Consider the following 26475-nt stretch of genomic DNA (forward strand, 5'->3'; position numbering starts at 1 on the left):
ATCTACACTTTCGTAAATTAAAGAAATGTGTAACGCTTGATTAAATAACTTTTGTGGTTAAAGAGAAAATGGATAAAGATACGATATAATAAAAGTTCAATATTAAGAAGATTGCTATAAAAATTACTTTATTGTACATCTTTTTCTAAATTGAATTTGTTTTCAGTATAAGATAGCTTAATTATTTAAAGAATTATTTTTATGGACTAGGTGATACACAAGAGTACACACATACTGATTGTACAGTGTTGACAATTACCAGTATAAGAAAATTGTCTGTAAGTATTTTATAAAATGCCAACATTTAAATTTTCAGAAATAGCCAAAAAGAGTAAGCCGTTAATTCAATTAATATAAAAGATTACTTTTAAATTGAAAATTCTAAAAATTCTAAGACTTTTAAATATAAGAATTTGCGAGAAGAATTGCTAAAATTAAAAACTCGAAAGTTAATGAAATGCTAAAGAAATATTATTACATTGAAAAGATGGCTCACGGTGATTTCAGGAATTTCTGCAGTCGTACTTATGTTAATGCTTAAAAAAAAAAAAAAAGTTGAGTGTCTCTTTATGGGATAGCGAACACAAATTATCACATAATGTGCTAGTCATCATCATTGAGAAACTGATCTAGTGGATTTGGACCTATTCTTTTCGGTGTAGTTAATGATTTCTCCGGATCATTAGCTGAAATGCCCATTAAAACTTTATATATACAATCGTTATATGTACAAAACAAAAGTAAAATAGAAAATACAACGTTATATCACCTATTGTTGGACGCTGAGCATTGAGACAGCTTAGCCATTCTGTCATACTGATCCTTCTATCGTTGTTGATGTCACAATATCTCGGTAATTTTTTACCACATCTCCGGAGTTGTCTGTTATTCGCTACCATTGTGCGAAAATTTTTCCACTCTTTTTTTTCTAAAACCTATAAATATATGTAAATACATGTATATTTACGCGATAAAATAAAGCTTAGAGAAAGTAATTAGGAAACGTTCATTTCAATTAAAAAACCAATAAGCAGAATTTAGGAAAAAAGGAAATCTTTTATTTATACACATTTAGAATTATATGTATATCGCACAGAAAGCTAGTCCGAATTCGACTCCCGATCGAGGTAATATTTCTAGCAATAACAATTAATTATTTACAGATTTTAATATGTTATTCAGCATTATTAAGATCGTTCTAAGATACGTAAGAGCATCGAATTGTCAAATTACCTATTTAACTCGTGATATTACTGCAGTAGTTCAGTAAAGTTTGTGTTTCAATTGGAAAATTTTTTCAGTGTGCAATTTAAAGGACTACATGCATAGTATAATATATAAAATATTACACACGGAATTATCTCAACCATTAAAGGTATTTATTTCCTATAGATTGTATTCTTACATGTACGATCCTATAGATTTAATAATATATATTATGCGATTAATTGAAAAGTTTTACTAGTATCTTTATGTTAAACTCCGAATATAAATAATGATATATTATATGTTACATATTTATTATGTATATGTATATTAGGAGGGCCGAAAAAAAAATTTTTTAAATCGATTAGTAATACTCCCTAAAAGTTAGCTATAGATGAGCTACTTCAATGATTTGAATAAAATTTCATTAAAATCGATTAATATCTCCAGGTTACCTCTCGACTTCGAAATTACATGTGGCAAAATTCGAAAAAATATTTAAATTTCAACACAATTTGGTACTACTGTTGTTTTTTTGGTCGCTGAACTTGAATCCGAGATCAGAAGTACACATTTCAAAATGGCGAATCCAATATGACGACATAAGTGAGTAAAAAGCCCCGGACTGGTGAAATATCTCAGATAGTATTGAAATTTAAATTTTTTTCGAATTTTGACACATATATTCAAGAAATGCATAAATTAATAATTTCAAAGTCGAGGGGCAACCTGAAGATATTAATCGATTTCAATTTTCAAATCATATTGAGGGCCATAACTTTTGAGGGGTATTATTAATCGATATATAAAATTTTTTGTTCGGTCCATGTTAATATAGATATATATATCGGATGTTTTACATTCATACTTCCCTTTTATGTTCGCAGGATAAGCTCCAATCGTAAAAGTGTTCAGATAAAAGTTATAGGGTTTAAAAAGATCTATTTATAGATTTTACTTTCATTTTTACGTAAAAATGAATTTTTAGTGCAAAAATGGAAATAAGAGGTACAACCTCCAATTGATTTTGATCTTGACAAATGTTATTCAGGACATGATCCTGAACAACATTCAAGAAGTTTTAGCCGTCGATCGGACACCTTGTGTAATGCCTGCAGTACTGTAATTTTCGAGCTCTATAACTCGAAAAGTACTCAATGAAAAATAACTTTATTATATAGCTTTTAAAAAGTTTTTGACATCGACTATTAGTTATTGGAATAAAAAGGTGAGTGTTGTATTAAAAAAAAATCGATCCTTGACCTGACCTTAGCGAAGCCACTCAAACTGATAAGATCAGTAAATAAATCTTATTAAATTCTACAACTTTTGTCTGAACACTTTTACCCATTAGATCTTATCCTGCAAGATAAAAGAGGTGTAAGATGATCTGACACCCAATCTATATGTGTATATATAGGGTATCTTAGAAATAAGATAGAAGCCGAATTGGGGGCATAGAATGAGTAAAAGGGAACAAAAAAGTCTGATACCATTTTGAGATATTTGCTGTAATTTTCGAACTAAAAAAGGAAACGTATAAGCTAATAAGCTAATGAAGCCGCATAATACTTATATTATAAAAATACCTTATTTTTGTTCTTATCAAGCATTACAAAATGCCAAGTTGCTATTCTTTCCTCCTTAGAAGCCTGCCATTTAACGGTAGTTTCATTAGAATCGATGTTGGAAGCTTCCATTTTTTCTTGCATGAGAGTCATCAGATCTCGGAGGAATAATTGTTTTTTTAACTCTGGACATCCTATAAACGTTAAAGAATTATTTGATTTTGAAATTTATAATAATACATATGTGAGTATAGTTTTTGAGAAACAACTTTTATTTTAATTACCTTTCATAGGTCTGCTGGGAGTTGGAACTGGATTACAATTCGGTGTACGATCCTTCGAGGATGTCCCTGGTATTGGCTTACCTGTATCTTGATACACACACCAACAATAACCCGAATAGCATTGCACTCGATGATACCTTCCATCGGACATGCATTGTGGAACGTACAAATTTTCTCGTTTCTGATCTTCCAACACTGATCTTCTATCCGATATGCAATCATTTGCTATAAAAGAAAAAAAAATTAATAAACGATCCATTTTATACGCAGAAATTTGCAAAAAAATGCGCTGTATATGGCTTATCTGACAATAATAAGAAAATTAATATAGGATAATCTAAAGAGAAAAATGTAAACAGAAAAAGGAGTTGGTGCATTTTAGGCGATTTGGGGAGAGGCACGCAGGGATTATTGTTACCTTTTTTTCTTATTCAATTTTACTTGCTGAATTCGAAAATCGCTGTTAACCCTGATAACATTTATATTGCATAAGATATCTACGTCTTTTAGGTGTCTTATATCTAAAAGATGTCTAAAAAATATCTTTTAGATATCTTATGCAACATGTATGTTATCTGAGAAATATTTTTTTTTCACATTTTGAACAAAAGAAAGCAACAGTTGATTTTATCACTTTCTTGAACCATAATGCGAATTTTTCTTTGTTTTTATCTTATTTTTTATTTAATAAGAGTGCCCCTCTCACAGATGTACATTTTGTATACATGCGCGAGAAAGAGAGAACGCATTACACAAAACAGAAAACGTGACTGACGAGTAGGAGTCGACTCGTATATGTAATGCAATATACAGGGTGTCTCAAAACTCGCGTACCGCCAATTACTAACATATTCTCCGTAAAACTCTAAGACGAAAAGCTTTATATCAAAAAGTGATCTGATCAGTAGAATTTGAATGGTGAGATATTGAAGTTGACGAATGGACGCGCGTGGAATTCGCGCGTGGTCGACACAACCGAAATTGACGCGAGACACTTTAGAGACTTGCAAAACGTGCTTCTCATTACTTTTTGTATTTAATTTAACTAATTAGTTAAAAATTATTTAAAGTGTATCAATTTATTTTATTTGAAAATTGTTTGAAGCATACGCAAATTATTTAAAAACAATAAAAATTGTTTATAAAAGGTTAATATTGTTTAAATATTAAAACGGTTTAACAAATATCAAAAATTATGTAAGCAACTTTTTTAATGTTTGTTAAACAATATTAACAAATATTATATAAACAATTTTTATTGTTTTTAAGTAATTTGCAGATGTTTCAAACAATTTCCAAACTTTTGAAACAAAAATAAAACAATTATTTTAAATAATTTTAAACTAATTAATTAAATTCAATGCAAAGAATAATGAGAAATACACTTTGACACGATCCAAGTGTCTGAGTGCCAGTCTCGGTTGTGCCGACCCTGGCCGCGCGAATTCCATGCGCGTCCATACGTCAACTTCAATAGGCCTGTTCTTTTCAGCTGAATTTCTTGTATGCTAAAAAGAACAGGCCATCTTTTTTCTTTTTTTTCTAACACGAAAAGAAAAGTAAAAAAGATGAAGTGCAAGAACTTTAGCCATAGTATAATCATGGTATCAATCATGAAATTTTATCCCTAGGATGGAAAGTGAAAAGTGAAAATTTTAACTATTGAAGTTAATGGAGAAATTTCTACTTTTCACTTTTCATCCTAGGAAAAAAGTTTCATGATTAACACCCATACTTAGTCCTTATAACAGAGTCTGGACACTGCATTCGCGTGCATGCCCGTCTGCCATTAACAAAAACCGGAAATGTATCGCCGTGTTTGCCGTGCAATTCAAATGACTGCTTGCTGTTATACGCGAATTGTCGCTGCGTAAACGAATGCAGGGATGACACGCTGTCAGACATATTTTTGCTCGCTTGTATAATTCTATTCTACTGTATCTTTCATCTTGGATCATTTAAATAGTTTGAATTCAACTTTCAATATAGTTTTTTATACTTAAATAAATTTATTTTTCATATTACTTTTAATAAGATATTTTTAAATTATACGTTTAATTCTTAATACATATACAATTTTCTTTTACCGTGCATGATGGGTCGTTTGTGTGGGTTAATTTTCATAATTTTTGCAAATATACAAAAATTATAAATAGATTCTTATATATATTTTAACATCTTTAGAAAACATTTATGTTGTATATTTAAAAAGAAGGAATTAAGGATAGAAAGAATTATTTAGCCAAGTGCAGTATTTCGAAGAAAAGAAACAAGATACGAATGATTCATTTATGATGATATATCTAGTGAATACTCTAAGGATAAAATTAAGGGTATATTATAATAAAAAAATAGTATTGTTTGTAAAACATTACTATTAATTATTACTATTTATTACTATTATTTGCTCCACTGTCTTCGAAGTCAGTGGAGACTAGAGTGCAAGTTGAAATTGAGGTTGTGTTAAGGTATGATATTATGTTATGATATGATGTTACATTATTATATAATTAATGTTATAACAATGACATTGTTTAGTTTCAATACTTCTACATAATGCAATAACAGTAATGCAATGACATTTTGACGTTTAAAATGAAACTTGAAATGTAAAACTTTAATTAAAAAAAAATGTTTTAAATAAATAAATGAATCAGAATATTGTAAAATGAGTAATTTAAGTTTGAATACAGTTATATATATTTTTAGGAGTGTTATAAAATGGATGTCAATAAACTGGATGTCTTATGATATGTTCCATTGAACCTGCATTAAACCTGCATTATAAGGTTGCCATCCCATGTACACGGAATCGAAACAACAGAACAGATTTCTTACTAGAAATTAATTCACTAGCATTCCGTTCCGTAAGAAGTTTTTTTTCTCTACTGTATCGGAACCACTGGAATCATGGACAGGAATGGTATAGAGACGATACGGAATCAACGGAATATCGATTGCAAGCTATATCGATTCGGCTATTATTGATGATTGAGAATTTGACAACTTCGAAGAAGAAAATTAATAATAATTCTTATTTTTCAATACGATATATTCTTGTTTTATATATACATAATTCAACTGTAATGACAGCAATTCTTTAAATAATTCCGATGTCATTCTGAAGTAATTGAAGAACTTCTCACGATCGGTCATTTGCATTTCAAGGACTAAATTGTCACTTGCGCCTTGGTACTCCGCCTCATTCTTTGTGCAAATATTGACTGTATTCAGAATTCTCGTTTTCTTGTTTATTTCTGATGTTGCAATAAAACATTATAAGCGAAATATAATTTTCGCACTTTATTAAATATCAGAATAGCACGCCAATATTTCTTGCCCTTTGCAATAATTTTAACATTAGTAATAACACTACTTCTTCATCCATCGTTGTAGATTTACAAAAAATGTTTCTGAATGTTCGTTTCAATTTTTAGATTCAACCAACTCAGCTGAACATGCCATTTCCGTTCCGTAAAAATTTTCTCTATCTATCCCACGTCGCCGGAACGAAATTTTAGTAACAAAATATATTTCACTCTTTCAGTATTTTTTCAGAGTATTCAAAGTAATGTTATAGGTAAGATAATTGCATAAAGTATGCATATTACTGCTTTAGTCGCATTAAAATAACGAAATCGATTAAATTAAACAAATTAGCTTGCGACCGAGGCAACATTCCGTCTGTTTCCGTTCCATCTACATGGGACGGATAGAGACATTTCTTACGGAACGGAATGAATTCAATTTTCTAGTAAGAATTTGTTTTGTCATTCCGATTCCGTGTATATGGCACCCTTATTGCACTAATGTAGTTTCCATTTAAACCTCGTGCTGCACCAGTGGGAAACGCTATTAGTTTATACGTGTGAACTATACTGTGAGTACAATGAAAAAAAGACGTCGGTGTGTGTGTGTGTGTGTGTGTGTGTGTGTGTGTGTGTGTGTGTGAGAGCCAATCAGACCGGCTCCGTCCCAATAAAAGGAATGGAGAACAGAGAATAAGAATTTCAACCTATCAGAAATTATGTATTCTGGAATACATAGTTTCTGATAGGTTGAAATTCTTATTCTCTGTTCCCTATTTCTTTTATTGTGCGAGGTCCCTTAATGTTTCATCTCTGTTTTCTAGGGCTATAGAATTACGACTAAACTTTTACGAAGTTAGAAATAAAGTAACAATAAAACTAGTAGAACCGTTACCCTAAAAATGTAATTGCGTTACCATGAACGTTACTCAGAAGAAAATGTAACGTCGTTACGCATTCGTTACCGAAAAAAGTAACTTGTAACGGTAACGACGTTACAAACAACACGTTACTTGCCAATTCTGCATTTGAGATATGTCAAATTGACATATGTCATGTTGGTTATGAACAATTGGACATATATTGGGTCATCTAAAAAGTATCCGCGGCCACTAGATGTGCGTTGATGGTCATATATCTAGTGACAAAGTACCGCGGATACTTTTTAGATGACCCAATATCATATCTCAAACAAAAAAAGTTTAAAAAACGTTTAAAGAGTCGTATTCGAAAAGTTCAAGGAGTTCGTGTTCAGGCCGCTTACGGTATAAATGGGTGGTGCCTAAACCTTTTTTTGAATCGCATTATGGGTCAGGTCGCATATAAGTCTCTCTAAACGTAGCCAATAAAAGTTACTTTAATAATAATTGATTTGCATAAAAGCAAAGAGAAATTCGCAAACATGGTTCAAGAAAGTGATAAAATACAGTAATAATCGTATCTAAATCATTAAAAATTGCGAAAATATATACTTTAATTGTTCAAAATATATTTTTTATTTATGTTTTATGAATTCTAAACAATTGCTTTAAAAGTATTTGTTCATTTCTTAATAAACATGAAGTGTGTCCGAATGTATTTTAATTTACTTTTTCGAATATTAAATATATTCATCGGACACACTACTTTCATCAAAATTTTTTTAAATGCCAGTATGAATTTCATTATCAAATTGAGAAAGAAGAAAATATTATACATACTATCTCTTTTCAATACTTTTAATAGCATAATTCTAAGTACGTTAGTGAATAGAGATACTATATACATCTAAAGATATTAAAACAGAATCTTCTTGTAATGTCATACTTTCAATGTATTGACTAATCGGCTATTTTTAACAAAACTGCATGGATGTCTCAGGGATTCGACTCCTCCTTACAATTCTATCAACAAAGCAAGCCAAACGATATAAAGAGGCTAGTAATATTATAAATCTTCGGAGTACCAGTAGAATTTTCTTCATCATTTGAACAATTAATATGTGGACAATTAATATGTTTGCATGTCTTTTATAAATTTTTTAATGTATGTGTAAAGGAAAGATTGAGTTCAAATTTTTTTAAAAAATCGCATTATAGATAAATATCGCCTTAAACATCTTTTATATAACAATCAAAATCATCTTCTCTTTATTTAATTGCCGAGATGTATACATTCGTAAAAAAATGTCTGGTTATAGCCATCAAATATTGAACGAAATAATTTTAACTAAATATGTTGAGGTAATATAACTAAATATTTACCTTTACTAAATTTTACCTTTACAAATATTTAGTAAGTATTACCAATAAACGGTATTACCAACGGTATAAATACTTATTAAATATTTAGAAAGGTAAAATTATGTTTAGTTATATTACCACAACATTTAGTTGAAATTATTTCACTTAATATTTCGTATAGCTGTAACTAATTAGACTTTTTTTCAGTGTATATATTTTCCAAAAAAAAAAAAAAAAAAACTAAAACATATATTATAACGACAAATTGTGGAACTTACCATCGCTTTCCTCCTTAGTATCCGCATGATCATCATTAAACGGTAGAGATTGAATAGGACTGCCAATGGCTGGGCTGCCTTTCAAAACTAAGAAAATACATAAATTTATTACAAGTTTATTCTTTCTACATATTTAATTTTTAAGGATAGGAAAACCACTACAGTGGCGTTGAAATAGAGTTTGAATTTGAGGCAAAGAATATATAATGAAATAATAAATTATAATAAATCTTAATCAAGGAAAAATATACTATAAGATTTTTTAAATAGACTCCCACCCTCTGAAGATTAATGTGAAACGAGAAAATTAATTGATTTTCTTGCTTTTCTTCTTTCCTCCCACTACTCTCCCCCCTCTTTCTCTCTCTCTCTCTCTCTCTCTCTCTCTCTCTCTCTCTCAAATTGTTAAAGAAAAAAATACTCTTTTAAATATGGCACATTGAGGAAAGTCGTCGTTTATTATTAAATGTTATAATATATTATATTTGATATTAAATATTACCTTCAATATAAAATAAGTAATCCAATTAATAACAATGGAGGTAAAAATATGCATAAACATACTGATCGAAGTTAAATATTGCGCGTTAAATATTGATATAAATATTATAAATTATATGTGATGTAAATAGTATTTGTATTAGTCTGTAATTCATATTTAAAAAAAACTTTTCTAAAAAAAGAAAATTGTTTGATTAAAAATCATTATTAAAAATGACAAGAAGTTTTAATAAAGTTGAACTTTGAAGAGTTGCGTCATTAGAAATAGGTTTTTTCGAAGAAAGAAGTGTGTGCAGTGCTTTCGATGCTTTCGAAGGATGCAAAGAACTCACTTTTTCCGTATCCTTTGGGTCTCAAGGACCGATCGGTACGCTCGTCTGCGAGATTCAGCGATAAAAAAAAACAAACGTAAATAATAATAGTAATCATATCACTCATTGTCAGCCGATCAGTACCTTACCTATACAAGATGGTCCACTTAAATTGAACATCCTGAATATTTCGTTTATTTTTGATAATACGAAAGAATATTTCAAATGAAAGTAAAACGGTTTCGAGGGGAATTCTAGTCACGTTGTTTTTTTTTTCTAGGTGTAGGTATCAAAAAGATGTGAAAGTTATCTCCATTTTTTTAAATGACCGATTACACGATTTTTTTTTACATAATATGATACCTGTAATAATTCTGCATATGAAAAACATATCAAGGTAGAGATGTATGATCAATATATGAAAAATCAATATAGTTCACAAGATATTTTATTTCGGCCAACACATATTGATATGAAATATTAAGTATCTTGTACACCATTATTTTTCAAACCGTACTTTAATACTTTTATAAACAGAATATTAATGAAAGAAATTAAAGTTCCGTGACTAATCGCGGCGACCATGTTAGAATCGTGACATCAGAAGCGAGGAATGACACGTTAACTTATTTATTATTGTATGCCATTTTTAAATAAAGACAATTTGGATGAAACGAAATAACGAAATCGCTTTAAAACACTTGTAAAAATAAATGAAACTGTCCTTTCCTCCCTTGACAGTCAATAATAAATGGTCGTAAAAGGCACGTAAGTGAATCTATATTCGGGCAGAAACATACGATCTGACAGCTGTTGAATTGAGTAAAATATACCCTTTTACATATAAAATTCCAAGATAATTTTAGTTTTCATCGATAATTACAACTTTGATAAGAGACAAGTCACACTTTCACAATTAAGCAAATAATAACAAAATGGCATGCAACATAAATTTCATCAAAACATCGTCAAAACGTCATTTTTCCACGCTTACAAGCTCAGTCATTTATCGTGGTGCGACGCTGTAACATACAAGCAAGATGTACGTGTGCTCGCCATCGGCACGCCGAGAATGAACGAGACAGCGAGCTTTTTAAGAAAGATAGTTGCAAAATATTTTTCATGTAACATTAATTTATTTTTATATTTGCGAAAGTTAGTGTTATATCTTCAAGAATTACGCTAACATTTGGTAAATTACTTATTAATTATTTGTTTATATGTCATATTTGCATCTGCAATTAAATTCACAAAAAAAATTTTGTACTGATAATTCTGTAAGGGAGATCGGGGTTAATAGACTCATTTTTCAGTTTCGAATTTTTACAGACAAAATTATCGAGAGATTTATCGAAAAAATGAATTCTACACCAGTTACTGCATACATTTGACTACCTAATAAATATTTTAATAATAAGGAGAAATTGATAACTAATATGAAAAAAAAATGCATTTTTCTAATGCATTCCATTTGATTCAACTAGCCCCGGGACCGGGGTAATTCGACTAAGATTATTAAAAAGAAAGATTAATGTATTTTAAGCTACATCTTTGACTACATATTAATAAAACTTTTATAAAAATATATTTTAAACACAAACATTCGCTTCGCAGGGCAAATAATACTTCTTTTTGCAAAATTTGTTCATTTCGTGCAAAAACACATCGAATAAGCCTAGTTTTCGAGATTGGACATGAGAGAACTAATAACTAAACTTATAACATTTGCCACTGAGGAAAATCTCTTTAAAGAAATAAAATTTTGAGTAAGTATTATAAGAGTCGTCACTAAATGAGTCATACAGTTCCATGCTATGTTAGTCTACTATCCCCATCCGTTCATTTTTTAAAAACATTAACAATATACGATAACAGAAACATATAAACAAAAAAAAATCTGTTGGACTTTATTAAGTAAGGATTACACTTACTATCTAAGTAGAAATCAAATATCTCAGACAATTATATACGAAAGTAAAACAAAAACTTTAAGAATAAAAATATTTATTTAAATGTACGATTTTTTAAAATTGTGACATAACTTCTATCATAGATATGTTAGCAACAAGATGTTACAGCAGACTTAGCGGCAGTCACTGCTGCGTGCTCAGACACGTTTACGCATGTCTCGCGTGTTTTGTTTTTAATGTAGCCTCGATTATTCTACTTACCCCTACATTCAACTGACCCCGGTCTCTCCTACATATAATTATCCAATTGAACACTTTTTATAGCATATTAAATATAAAGAAACATAGCTCATGTGACTTAAATTTGTTAATGAAACATGCACTCCAACATCCACTCAAACGTAATTTCTTAGTAATAAACTGAAAAAATAAAAATTCAAGAAAAGAAAAACTAAAAATTTCATGGTTACAATTATTTTGCGAAACATTTAGTTAAGCTATGTGTTTATATATCGTCGAGCTATCCCAGATTAAAAAAAAATCATGTTTCTACGTCAATTTATTGCTGAAAAAATGTAAATTTAGCAAATTTTAACACACGATTTGCCGAGTGGCTCGTTCTTCTTTATTCTACTCGGCGCTGCCGACCTTTGCGTTCCTCAACTTTTCATTCTTTCTAATGGTTTTAAACAAATTTTTTCGGTAGCAAAAAATTTGAGAATTTTTCAACAACAAATTCAATTCTTCCTTGACAAATTGATGTCAGATAGAACTCTTAATCTTAAAAATTAGAGCCACAATGATTTTTTGAAAAAAAATTGTCATCTCTCGGCTCCTAATAATCGGAGGGTAACCTTTTTTTTTTAAATTCGTAGAAAAATATCATATAAATATATCTGTCGAATGCTTTACACGACTATTTAATATGATGCACATTAACAGAATTATTCCATTTTTTCTACGAAAAAAAGATACCCACTTTTCAAAGTCATTTTATAAGTTTAACTGCAAAAAATCATTTTGTTACTAAATGTACGTGATAGTGCAACTTTTGAAGAAGAAAAATCAACCTCTGTAAATTGTTGTGCGATTGCTCAAAAATGAAGAAATTAAGTTTTCCGCAGACAGGTTTTTAGTGAACAAATGGCTTTTTGCAAAAACTAATGAACATTTCAGACTCGTTCAAGGCTAGATTTGTTGTCAATACAATACGAGAGTTACATTTTACGAGAATTTCAAAGACGCTTTACGTTTCTCAATGAACAGAGAGCGAATGAAAAAACGGCCGTTTTTGGTGTTTTATATATTTTTTTCTACTTAATTAATAGATCGATTTTAATGTTTCCACATCTTTTTGTAGATATTTCGAATATCTACATTTTTCATATCGAACTTTTTTCTATTCAATATCTTTCGTTTTATAAGCGAAAAACGTGCTTTTTGCAACTATTTGATTTTTTTCGCATATTTTCTTCACAAATCTCGAAACTCAAACATACGCATTTCTTTTTTGATGCTTTTGAAAATTTTCACGAAGAGAAATGCTGGTTTATAATTTTTTTCCGGTAAAATTCTACTTCTAATGAACTATTCTTGCTACTCGAGTTTATGAAGGAGGTATATAACGCGCATGAAAAATTGTAAACAATTAAATATCTCGTAAACTGTTGCGTTTTAACATATATGATTTATACTATTCTGGATTAATGAGAGAGGTATTGTAACACTATTACAATAATTTATTAAAACTTATATGTATTTAAAATGTCCCTCGTCCCTTATTGATACCGAGAGTCACCGAGCGGTTGAGATTTGAGATTGACGAGAAAGCATTTTCGGTCGCTTGAAACAATCGACTAGTGTGAAAAGAAGCTCGCAGTCTTGTTTACTCTCGTCGTCGAAGGCGAGCACATGTACATGGGCTCGTGCTTGAATGTGACTACTGGTTTCGCCAGACCGCCGTCTGATTCTGGGTCGCTACCGTCAACGCAAAGTTCTTGGCTGAGTAGTCAGGAGCCTTAATTGGCAAAGAAAACAGTAGCTTATTTAAAAAAATTATCCATTTTGTTTACATATTTTTTTTAAGCAACTTTGTATTTTCTTTACATCAATTGATTGATGATCAATTAATCTCATTATTCTGTTCATAAAAGTATTAATAATATAAAACAATCAAGAACTCTTAAAAATTCGATAACAATATAACGATAAGACAGGCAAATAACCGATTCTTTAAAATGTAGACGTATAAAAATTATTAATAGGAGTTAAATACATACATAATAGGAAAACAGAGATATTATTACATGTTTCGGCTCTTATATTGAGCTATCTTTAGATATTATCCTCTTCACATCTTACATTAGTTACCATCGTCAAAGAGAAAATATGATGTAATGTGTTCCAATTTATGTAGCGATCTTGATGAATGTTACATGGAAGACGTCAATTACTCACAAACGATTAGATGATCGAATGTTATGGAATTTCATGATGTTCTGATCAGAAAGACAAGTCGTTCACCAGTAAATAGATAAATAATTTGATAAAATAAAATTATTTCAAAAATTGTCTTTTTTATATTCTGTAAAAAATAAGCAAACAATCATTGCACATCATCTCGATGAAATACTCACCATCATGATCGCAATTATTGTTTCATATGATGAATACTTCGTCAAAATTATTATGTAAAAATGTATAAAATATAATGACAAATATGTGATGATAAACATATTTCATAGTGAGTGTGAGAATGAAATTAATTTTATGCAAAGATCGAATCATCCAGAGATATTATTTGAACGTTATGTTAACGACACGGCACGACAGGTCACTATCTGAAGAACGACTAATAGATTAACAATACGATTCGATAAGAACAAAGTCCCCAGCAAACAAGAATGGATTAAAATGTATTGAATTTTTTTCTATACGAATGCGTATTTTAAATAGCGGATACTTTTTTTTTAATTGAATTGGATTCAATTGGATTCAATTAGATTCAATTGGATGCAATTGGATTGAAAAACTGCATTTCCTATTCAAAATTTTGAATTGAACAGTATTCACAATGTGTGTACAGAAAAATTGTGCACAGAAAAAGCTAATATTATTTTTAGATTGAAATGCATAGAGATATGCTCCTTGCAATTCCTATAAATGAATAAAAATGCATTCAAGATTAAAAAGCATTCATTTTAACATTCGTGAATCAATATTTCTGAAAATCTCAATCCATTTCAATTCATTTCAATCCATTCTCATTTGCTGGATAATGAGATGCTTTCGAGGGTTTATGCGGTGCCAAAGATTTGTAAACCGAATTATCTTTTTAAATTCATCATTGTGTCGTCAATATTCCGTATTTCGTTATATTCATTAGCCATATCTTCAACAACATGTTCGAAAGAATTCCCAAAGCTAATAATTACATAAAAAATGGCTTTCAATTAGTTAAAAATCTAAAAGAAATAAGAATGGATAATAATTTCAAATTAATCTCACTAGATGTTGTATCTCTTTTTATCAACATTCCATTAGACATGACTATGGATTGTGTGAATGAAAATTGGAATTTCAAAATCTCAAAAAAATGTGACCTACCTAAGACAGAGTTCCTGACGATAAAGTTCGGTTCATTCAACATATTTTATATTCAATAATACTATTTATAAACAGAATTTCGACACGCCCATGAAATCTCTATTCTTGCCCATCATTGCAAACCTATTAATGCTAAAATTAAAGAAAACGTCATTGTTGTCTAATAGTCAATTTCTTTTCTATTATCAATACGTTGATGATCTATTTGCTGTTCGTTCTTTCTTCTGAAATTAATTCGTTTTTTGATTGTTTTAATTCTTTTCACTCATGACTACAATTCATAAAAATAGGTTCAGATTCTTTAAACTTTCTTAATGTCACTATCATGATCAAAAGTAAACATCTTTGATTGGTTAAAAATCGACATTCTCGGGGCGGTTTTTAAACTATTTTTCGAATCATCCTATCTCCTAGAAAAGAGAGATCATTTTTAATTTGATTGACAGAGCTTTACTATTGTCTGACTCGAAATTTTACCAAAAAGATCTTACATCAATTAATATACTTATTGAAAATGATTATAAGATTCATTTTTGATGTAATCAATGATAGAATTAGAAACATACAGCGTACATGATTATAATAATAAAAATGAGGAATCAAATGTTACTATAATACATTATGGCTACATTTGCTGTATCATTTATTCCATCCATAACCGATAAATTCAATAAGTTTAATAGAGAAGACATTAAAGTCTCATAATATAGTTCGAATAAATTGAGCAAATTTATCAAGGTACAAAAGAATTCTAAACCAGACCTTTCAAAGAACAATGTAGTATACAAAATCATGTGCAACGAACAAATTGTGATGCATCATATGTCGGACAAACGGGTAGACAACTTAAAACCAGAATTGCAAAATATCGCAATCATATTGGAATACATCTACCCGTTCTGTAATCATCGAATATAGAATGCAGGTGACACATAATTTTGACTGAAATAACATAGAGATAACCGTGTTATAATAAATGCTTAATTTCCGAGATGTTAAATATCAAAAAGCAGAAAAACAATCTCAATTCAAACCGCGACACCGAGGGTCTTCACAAAGTGTATACATCTATTATAAACAAAATTTGATTTTGTTCTTATCGAATTGTTTTGTCAATCTATAATATTAGTCGTTTCTCAGATAGTGACAGTCTGTGCCGTTTATAACGTTCAATTATCTCTAGATGATTCGATCTTTGCATAAAATTAATTTCGTTCTCACACTGACTATGAAGTATATTTATCGTCACGTATATTTATTTGTCATTATATTCTATACATTTTTACATAATGATTTTGACGAAGTATTCATCATACGAAACAATAACTGCTGGTGATCATAATGGTGAGTATTTCATCGAGATGATGTTGTTTGCTTATTTTTTATATAATATAAAAAAGACAATTTTCCAAAGAATTTTATTTTATCAAATTATTTACCTATTCATTGGTGAACGAATTTGTCTTTCTGATCAGAACATCATGAAATTCCGTAACATTCGATCATCTAATCGTTTGTGAGTAATTGACGTCTTCCATGTAACATTCATTAAGATCACTACATAAATTGGAACACATTACTTCATATTTTCTCTTTGACGATGGTAACTAATGTAAGATGTGAAGAGGATAATATCTAAAGATGGCTCAATATAAGAGCCGAAACATGTATAATATCTCTGTTTTTCATTATGTATGTATTTAACTCCTATTAATAATCTTTATACATTTACATTTTAAAGAACAACTCTTATTTGCCTGTTTTATCGTTATTAAAAGTATTAAGACGCGATTGTAAAAAAATTACTAGTTTTACGAGATATTTAGTATTTCATATCAATATATGCCAGAATAAAGTAGATATTTCTTTCTTTAGAAATCTTTACTTTACTCATTTAAATACAAACGGACTTTGCTACGACTTGACTAGTTCATCGAGAAATGACACAGAGAAATTTATGCAGCGATTTACACGTTACATATTAGACAGTCATAAATAGCAAATAATCATTGTCGTCATGACGCATGGGCGAGAATTTAGCTCGTACATACATGAGGTCAATTACTTCAATTCCTTAGCAGCCGGTCGCACGCGTGCATTTGTGTAGGCAACTTCCGGCAGGATTCACGAATGTTAAGCTAGTCGACACAACACAGTACATACATATGGTCCTTGACCGGGCGGCGTGACATCCTGTTGCAGACGGCGGTATCATCGTTAATTTAAGCCGCGATTTAGATGCCGAAATGACGTTCCTCCTCTGTCTGATTACATTCATCAGAAAAATAATGAGAATTATCCTTTCTTTCTCTTTTATTCGGTTCAACTAAGTACCATAAAATTTTTATCTCTAAAATATTTTCCCACGTGTTTCGTATATCAGTCTTGATACACATGATATCTTCAAAATCAAACATAATAGAATGGAATATAAGAGAGAATAACATCTCAATTGCTCGTAAATGTAATTTTTCGATGTTTAATTCTCTATCACACTCTGAACTGCTCGAATATAATCGGAGAAAATGAGGAGGAGGAGGGCACGAAAACCAATTAGTAAAATCAAAATAAGTTTAAATGTGAAAGTTTTAAAAGAGCAAGTCAGCTCTCTTTGTAGTCAGACGAATGTTAACTAAAAAACCATTTGTAAAGTAGATTCTTCTCACTAGCAATCGACTTAGGCCGGACTCAGACTACGCATTGAAAATTCAGATTGAAGATCGAAGATTGAAATGACCAATAAGGACAAAGAAATGTTAGCTCCTTTTGTTTCAATTTTTCATTCTTCAATCTCAATCTTCAACACGTAGGCTGATTCGTAGGCTATGGCATACAAAAAAACTTAAGCAATAAGAGGCATAAATAATCAACATTTTAGATTTACTGCTACTTACATTATTGCCTATACGTCTCTACTTTGACTTGTCAATTCGCTTACTACTTAATTTTTTTTTTATATGCCGTAGTCTTTAGTCTATGTCTATGGAAGTCAAAGAGTCGCTATGAATGAGAATTTGGTTTCCAATAAAAAAAAATCTATGTAAGTGACATAGTAATAAACGATATGAGGCAGCATGAATACAGGAACTAACAAGGGACATGACCCAAGTCCAGCGTCGATTGTTTTCTCCTTGAAATATGTTATTAAAGTATTAAAATCTAAGAGATGTGTGAATGTATGTACGTTATATTAGCTTCAAGTTTCAGTTTTAAAAAATAGTTAAAAGATTATAGCTAAAATTTTTCTCGGTTTTCGAACATTTTACTACATCAAAAAATACTTTAAACAAGATTCTTATTCAAGATTGACTGTAAGACTACCAAAAATAAAAAAAAATGTTTAGCTGCATTCTTGATTTGATATCTTACGAAAAGACATCTTTCATGTTTCCATATGTTTCTTTTAAAGTTGTGTAGACTTCATCACAATTGTACATATGAATTATTTTTATTTAAAGATTTAAAAAATTCATCTTTCCCCAACATGTATTTTTTTTGGACAGTTAATGTTTTAAGTTTTAGCTTTTAAAAATTTTCGTTACACAAATTTATTTATTTATTTAAATTTATTTATTTATTTATTTAAATATTAAAATTGTAATAATATTTAACACTCACATGAAATATATATGTATGTATATACAAATAATAATATTGTATGTACGTACATATTGTATATAATATATATATACATATATACATATGCGAGTATATAGCCGAATATATAAAAGCAACTATATCCAAAAATATCAAAAAAATTAGATACAGGAATCCTGACCTGGGGTTCCATCTTAGCTCCTTCGTGACGAATTGAACGTTTTAAAAATGTACTTTGTGCTGAGCCATTGCCCAACAAACTAAACACTTAATTAAAAGAAGACATGTATGATATGTATGTAACTTACGAGTGAAATCATTGACAAGACAAGCACCCCATTCCTGCTTGGATAGTTTTAAATCCCGATTTAGGTCGCACGTGCGAGCGAATGTGCGTGCGCACTTCTTCGGTCTCACCGCCTTCTTGGCGAGTCTTCTGAGCTCCTTGTATTCTGTCTTATCTAAGTAGCCGTCCGCGTTCTGGTCCAGCTTAAGAAATTTCCACGACAACACCCGTTCAACATTCTTATCATCTATCAAGAGGAAAGCAAAATACATTTGTACTCATACGATTATATAATATTACATACAATTTGAATTATTATATTTTAAAGTTATAAGCTCGCTTTTGAGGACTCCCAATTGATCGGATTAACCGTATTAATCGAAAGACCGCGATTAATCGCATTCTTAAAACAATTACTCGTGTCACTTACCCTCAGCGGATATATTAGTCCGTCTGTATTCAATTTTGAAATTCTCGATGAGGTTTCCATTGAATTTTGACTTTTCGGTACGATCGCAGGTATTTCGATGCCTATTGCTGACATACTGTCTACGTTGTTTCCTAGTCGGTGAGCGTCGCCTTTGGCCGCTCCTAGTAGAAGCAGCAGATCTGGAACCGGCTCTCAAACATCTTGGTTTTTTATATCTTACCGTTGTATCGGGCAACGGCCGGCCTTGCGGCGTTACACACCAACAATACTCGGTCTCTGCGTGACACTGAACTGGCGCGTACGTCCCATCGTCTCGGCAGGCAGGCCGTACGCCATGTCGAGCGGTCAGTCTTGCCGAGAAGCACGCCGGAGTCTCTGAATAAAAGTTATGCAAAGTCTCATCACTTGTTCAACTTGACTTTCATCTATTATACATGTGATCAGTCATGACAGATGACTTAACAGGAAGTAGATGTTCTTAATTTTGATTTTGATATCTAATAGGCAACTGAGGATCTATTGCAATTTGAGAGAGAGAGAGAGAGAGAGAGAGAGAGAGAGAGAGAGAGAAAGAGAAGCAAAACATAGACTGTAACTCCGACTCCTAGAAAAATTCCACAGATTTTTTGCAGATACAAACTTGTGTACGTACGGCATGAAACAGAGATACAAACCTGGACAAGGTCCAGTGTGTTTGATGAGGACAGACACGCCTTGACATTGCTTAGAAATGACTTGACATTGATTGGAGTATGTGACTCCATCACTTCCGCACACTGGCGTGCTTCCACCACCATTCATTGTGCATTCAGCTATTCTTTTCCTACATTCCTCCTGTAATAAAGGAAAATTTCACGAGTTCTGAAAATACTGATGATGCCATTTTTTCTACAACAAGACACAGGCACGAGAAGAGAATATTCTTATTGTCAAATAACTGGACGCACACGATTGATGTTTTTTTTTTGCATACAAGGAATTAAATATTATATTCCTCCCCGATAGAAAAATGTTGCTGAAATTATTCCACGTTTTGGAACACTTTTCAACAAAATTTCAGCATTTCAACGAAATTCCAGTTTAATTTCAGCGATTTTTAATTGAAAAATTCATTTTTGACAAAATTTCAGAGAAAATTCAGCAAAAATTTCAGAGAAATCTCAGAAAATTTCAAAGAAATTTCGGTTGGATTTCAGCGATTTTTCAGTATGTTAGCTGAAAAATTCACTTTCAGTGAAGTTTCAGCAAATTTTCAACAATTTCGCTGAAATGTTCCAAAACGTGGAATAATTTCAGCGAAACTTTTTCACCAGGGCTTACATGCGATTATGTAAATGGACTTTGCTTTAAACAGAATTCGGAAAGATCTTATGAATTACGGATTTATATCTCTCTATACAGGATGTCTGGAAATAATTGCCAAATATTTCCAAAAGTTGCAAGAGACAAAAATCGTTATTTATTTTCTTCTCATAAAGTTCTGAGAATTTTTTCAGAATTTTTTCAGAATTTTTTAATACTGTATTTTCTCATGGTAAAAAAAAAGAAAACGCACTAAAAAGTTAATAAAAAATTCTGAAAAAATTCTTAGAACTTTATGAGAAGAAAATAAATGATTTTTGTCTCTTGCAGCTTTTCCATAAAGTTGACAGTATTTGAGTAAAAAATTATTCAAGACCAATATTTGGCAATTTTTAGTAATTAATATCTTGTTAACTATTGCGAAAATTGCAAAATGGTAGAGGACTTTTCGACTCAGTTTAATCCTCTTTACCTGCCCATGAAATATTTGGCGATTATTTCCAGACACCTTGTATATACACAAGAAAATATAAAATAGTTTGAAATTTGCCGTATAAAAAAACCTATATGATTCCTTTTAGCAATTTTCAAATTTTTTAACATCAGATATTCATCAATAGGCTCTAAAATTGAATTTAAATTATAGATTCATATACCTATAATAATAAACAAAATTCATAATTACTTCAATCTCGATGTCATTACAGATTACAAAGATGTTAGATACAGATGCTAATAACGTAGACGGTTTTAATATACGTATGGTTGACGTACTTGTCAAACTTGTTACACACACACACACACACACACACACACACACACACTTGTTATACATGCATGCTATGTATGTATGTATATTTGTATGTATATATATATATATATATATATATATATATATATATGTGCACGTTAAAAATGTCTAATTGTACAATACATTCGTTAAATGATATATGATTGCTCGTACAATGTGACTGGCGGAAACCTCGACGGGAAGGGAATAGTTACTCGGTATGATTACTTGGTCGCCTTTTATCAGAATTAATTTGATAAGGAAGAAACGAATGGCGCGATATAAAGGAAAATGATTTTCTCTTTAACCACTGCTTCAAGAATCAACCCGATCAATGTCTTATACATGTGCAATCTCGCATTCTCTCGTACAATTTTGAAAACGATTCATCGTCGCGTAAGAATATTTAACTACTTGATTGTTGCGGTATTTTCTTATTTGAATAACGACATGTCTCATTGTTTGTAAAATTTTTATAAATTCAAACGTCATCTTTCTATTCTTTTCTCTTTTTCTTTTTGCGACTTACTTAATATTAATAAAAATGCTAATCATTCTTGAAACTTCTGTAGGAAAATCAGGCAAATGAGAGTGCGATGCGATACTTGGTCGGCATAATCACTGATTACACATGTAGATAAGTTATATTTTAACTTGCTTTACATTCGAACGTTTCGACCAACACTTCGGTGTCATCATCAACGAAATCACAACGAAAAAAAAAAGAAAGAAAGAGGCTCCACCCTCCTGTGTATCAGGAGAATCCTCACTCACCTGTATAATTCTGAATCTTTCTCATGGTGATGATTATAAAATTGGCAGATGCCTGTGAGGTGCTAGGCAATAAGTATTTTAAAAATAATGTCAGCTAACACGTTATAAAGACTCACCTGAAGGTAGAAGCGTGAAATACAATATATTGCAAATATTAAAAGCTTATAGGTTCCATGTCAAATTTCAAGAAGCAACGACATACAATTAAAGATGTTAGCTGTATCGGCGTTAGAATCGTTATGATTTAAAAAGATGATTTGGCAACACGAAGGTGAGAGTCAATAAATAAATACATATATATGAAATAAAATGTTACTATTATAAAAGTCATGTAAAACTAACGCATGAAATTTAAAACTTATTCAGAATATCTACGTACGTACGATTGAGATATTCAATATTGAGATATTCTGATTGTAAGTTTAAGCTAATTTTTTATAATTTAATAAATAATAATAAATTTCGGATATTAAGCGATTTATTCATTTGTTTAATACTATTATCTTTTCACACATCGGCGTAATACATAAGTGAATTTACAGTTTATTTACAGTTGAAACATGTGTATAGCCAAATTGTCTTCTTCGAGACAATTTGCTGCGTTGATAATTAAAAATGTATTTTCTATTTACAAATCTTTTACACGTCCGAAAAGCCTGTAATTTATTGTAATTCCTTCGATTGTTTATTTCTTTTACAATTATAAATATGGTAGCAATAAATATATGATCACAATTATCATCTAAAGCATAAATTGAAAGCGTGAATCTTATAGGTTTTCTTCCTCGTTTCATGTTGCGGCGCGAAATTCGCGCCAATCGACAGCGGAATTGGTATAATTGCTAAATTGATACAATTACTAAGAACAGTGAAAGTTTCTCTATCTCAAGTTTCGTCTTTCAAATATTACGTTATAACATATTTTATTATATTATTATTTTAGTATTTTATTTCTTACAATCCTTAACTTATAACACACTTTTTAAAACTTGAAATTTAAAAAATATTTTGCGAACAATTTCTCTCTCTCTCTCTCTCTCTCTTTAGTTTATTCTATAATAAAATATTCTATTATTTTACGTTTATTATAGATACTAATTAGTAGACGCTAATGAAAAAAATCAGAAAAGAATAAAATGCAATAATTTATTCGGCTGCGTATCTGTAAGTTGTACAAAAATTTATAAATTATTTACAAAAGTTGTAAGCAGCAAGTATAAGCATTATAGTGTATATACATATCAGTAATGTTTGGTAAGCGTGGCGAAAATCGGCAAATCCACACCATTGTTATAAGGCCACACCATTGTTATTATACTCTATTTGTGAGAGAAAGAGAGAGAGAGAGAGAGAGAGCATGTCTCATTGCAGCTTGCAGCATTATTAATAATTATTTCAATAATCGAACGCAATGATGGCCAGGTGTAATATTTGAGATAAAATCTCTTGAAAATTTCTCGAATTTCTCAAACGTGAAAGTAATCAAATAAAAATCTCTCGAGTACCTTAGCCGATGTAACAGTGTTAGGTACCGCAGCATCAAGATCGAGGATGAGCAATAATAAGAATACTGCAGTGGCTCGTATCGTCGGGAACACCATCGTGTTCTTCTCTCCAGTATTCTGAATGCGTTTCTTAGAAAACGATGAAAGAACGGAGGAACTTGTCTGGAAAACACGCCCGCGCGCAACACTTTACACACATACACTCGCTACATTCCCATGTTCCCAGCATACAACGCATTCCTGTTTATCTGTCTTTTTATTCGACCGGCGGTATCATCCACGAGACTCATTAGTTTTCCGATCGACGATCTCCCGAGTTTTTTTCTCGATAAATTTCAGAACGTGAAAAACGTGGGGCACGGTTGAGAGATAATAAATAAATTTCTTTTAGGAGAAGGCGTGAAACATGCTACGACCTACAGCGAGCATGCAACCGTAGCGAATGCCGCGGATCAACTGGCACTGCTTCTTGTCTCAACTCAGTTGCCACTTGTCAGGCCACTTGCCGCGCGCTGGAGCAACCGAGCAACCGAACAACCGAGCAACTTTTGCATGCAACAGTCTTGTACTTATTCCGGCACTCTGCCATTGCTCCGTTGCTCCTCTAACTAACACTGTGCTTCCGCACACTTTCAATAGTTTCAATGTTCCAGGATCTATCTACAGGCTCCGATCCCAGCTATCCTCGATCTTTATCGGAATTATTGGGAATAAGGATGCACAAGATACACACGCGCGCGCAGGCGCACACACATACACACAAAGAGAGAGAGAGAGAGAGAGAGAGAGAGAGAGAGGAAAGACCCCTATTCTGAGATACCGAGTTCATTTTGGGTAAATGTTAGAAGTCTATAGGCAGAATTTTAAAAAATGATAGGTCATTTTAAAAGGAATTTAATAAGCTTTTTTAAGATAACTTTATATAAAATTTAATTCAAATTTCATTTTTCTTTATGAAAATTAAAGAAATGTAAAAAGTGAGCAAATCGGAAAGTCAAAAAATTGTTCTCCTAATATGAAATGACCCCGAGAAATCGATAATAAAAGTATATCGGTATATCAGTATTGCAATTAAAAAACTTTATTTTATATTTGTTTCTAAAATACAAACAGATACAGCCAGCGAGTGTGAAAAATGAGCATGCGATAGATTATATCCAGAACTCGTCTTCAAGTAGTTGGAATCAAGCATTGTAGAATTGAAATGGATTCAGATTTTCAGAAATATTGATTCATGAATGTTAAAATGAATATATTTCAATCCTGAATGCATTTTTATTCATTTATAGAAATTGCATGGAGCATATCTCTATGCTATTTCAATCTAAAAACAATATTAGCTTTTTCTGTGTATAACACAATTGTGAATACTGTTCAAACTTTTGAATAGAAGAAATGCTAAGGAAAGTTTTTCAATCCAATTGAATCCAATTAAATCCAAAAAAAAAGTATTTGCTATTTTTTTTTTAAATACGCATTCGAATAGAAAAAAATTTCAATCCATTTTAATCCATTCTCGTTTGCTGGGTAATTAAATAATTCAACATATCCCGTATTTTTCTATTAATACCTTTTCTATTAATACTCTATCATTATATAAAGAATTTATTGCCAAATATTTATTTATTAAATAATAAACAAGATTTAAAGGCTCATCTCAAATTATTATTACAATTTATTATTAATAATTGTATTTTAAATACTTTTTTTGTGGATTTAATTGGACTCACTTGGATTCAATTAGATTCAATTGGATGCAATTGGATTGAAAAACTACATTTTCTATTCAAAATTTTCTCAATGAAACTTGAAGACATCCAAATTCTAAAATCTTTTACAATGACTATGCATGATTTAATAATGAATTTTCTACTAAATAGTTTTTTCAATCTAAGAGCAATAAATTCATGGTGCAACCAATAGATAGCGTTTATTTTCAGATAGTTCAGCAGAAACACCGCTATCTCATATTAGACGCCTATCTCGTAATAGAGGGCTTTCCTCTATATAATTTAGAAACCAAACAACTCAAATTATTTAGCCCTTTAATGCATTAGTATTTTTGACAATTCGGTTTATGTAAAATATTCCGATAACTTTAATACATCACGCGTTAAACTTTTTTTTCAATCATTTTTTCTCTCAATCTTTAAAATTACATATATCATTTTTTAATTTACTTAAAATAGAAGCTACAACTATTTACATGACGCGTTACAAAGTACATGCAGATTAAAAAGAAACTTGATAAAGAATAGAAAAAAAAAGAGAAAATTAACAAACTAAACTGAATTAAAAATAAATTTTGAAATTAAACTAAATTAAACTAAAGTATAGAAATAAGCTCAAACTAAAAACGATATGTGAATCTTTTAAGAATAAATCCGATCTTCTTTCAAAGAATGTTTCTAAAAAATACAGATGAAACAATTTCCGCTATCCTTTCGATATAAAAAATACTTTCGATATAAAAAAAAAAGGTAATGCAATGATCATGCATGGCCGGTGTATCCAGAAAAAAGGGTAGGGGATTCAACTTCTCCTCGAAATTGTTTATTTATTTTCTCATTTTTAATTATAAAACACGATGATCTAAA

General features: G+C 30.7%; 1 protein-coding gene across 1 annotated transcript; it reads right to left on the reverse strand.

The window, feature by feature from the left end:
- Positions 1-111: 111 nt before the first annotated feature.
- magu (SPARC related modular calcium binding-like protein magu) lies at positions 112-24561 on the reverse strand. Its single transcript, XM_011069886.2, has 9 exons — positions 23879-24561; positions 20182-20341; positions 19508-19882; positions 19100-19324; positions 8867-8953; positions 3059-3283; positions 2796-2968; positions 770-935; positions 112-686 (listed from the first exon to the last, which is right to left on the reverse strand). The coding sequence occupies exons 1-9, from the start codon at positions 23972-23974 to the stop codon at positions 604-606; spliced, it is 1590 nt and encodes a 529-aa protein (XP_011068188.2). The 5' UTR covers positions 23975-24561; the 3' UTR covers positions 112-603.
- Between the last annotated feature and the right edge of the window lie 1914 nt (positions 24562-26475).

Source organism: Acromyrmex echinatior, chromosome 11, assembly GCF_024713525.1.
Source record: "Acromyrmex echinatior isolate Ae372 chromosome 11, ASM2471352v2, whole genome shotgun sequence".
Lineage (NCBI taxonomy): Eukaryota > Metazoa > Arthropoda > Insecta > Hymenoptera > Formicidae > Acromyrmex > Acromyrmex echinatior.

Excerpts from the sequence above, each read along its gene's own strand:
- magu (XM_011069886.2), bottom strand. The coding sequence starts at position 23,974 with ATGGTGTTCCCGACGATACGAGCCACTGCAGTATTCTTATTATTGCTC. Across the intron at positions 20,342-23,878 it reads ACACTGTTACATCGGCTAAG|GAGGAATGTAGGAAAAGAAT; the intron begins GTACTCGAGAGA and ends CCTTTATTACAG. Across the intron at positions 3,284-8,866 it reads TACTAAGGAGGAAAGCGATG|CAAATGATTGCATATCGGAT; the intron begins GTAAGTTCCACA and ends TTTCTTTTATAG.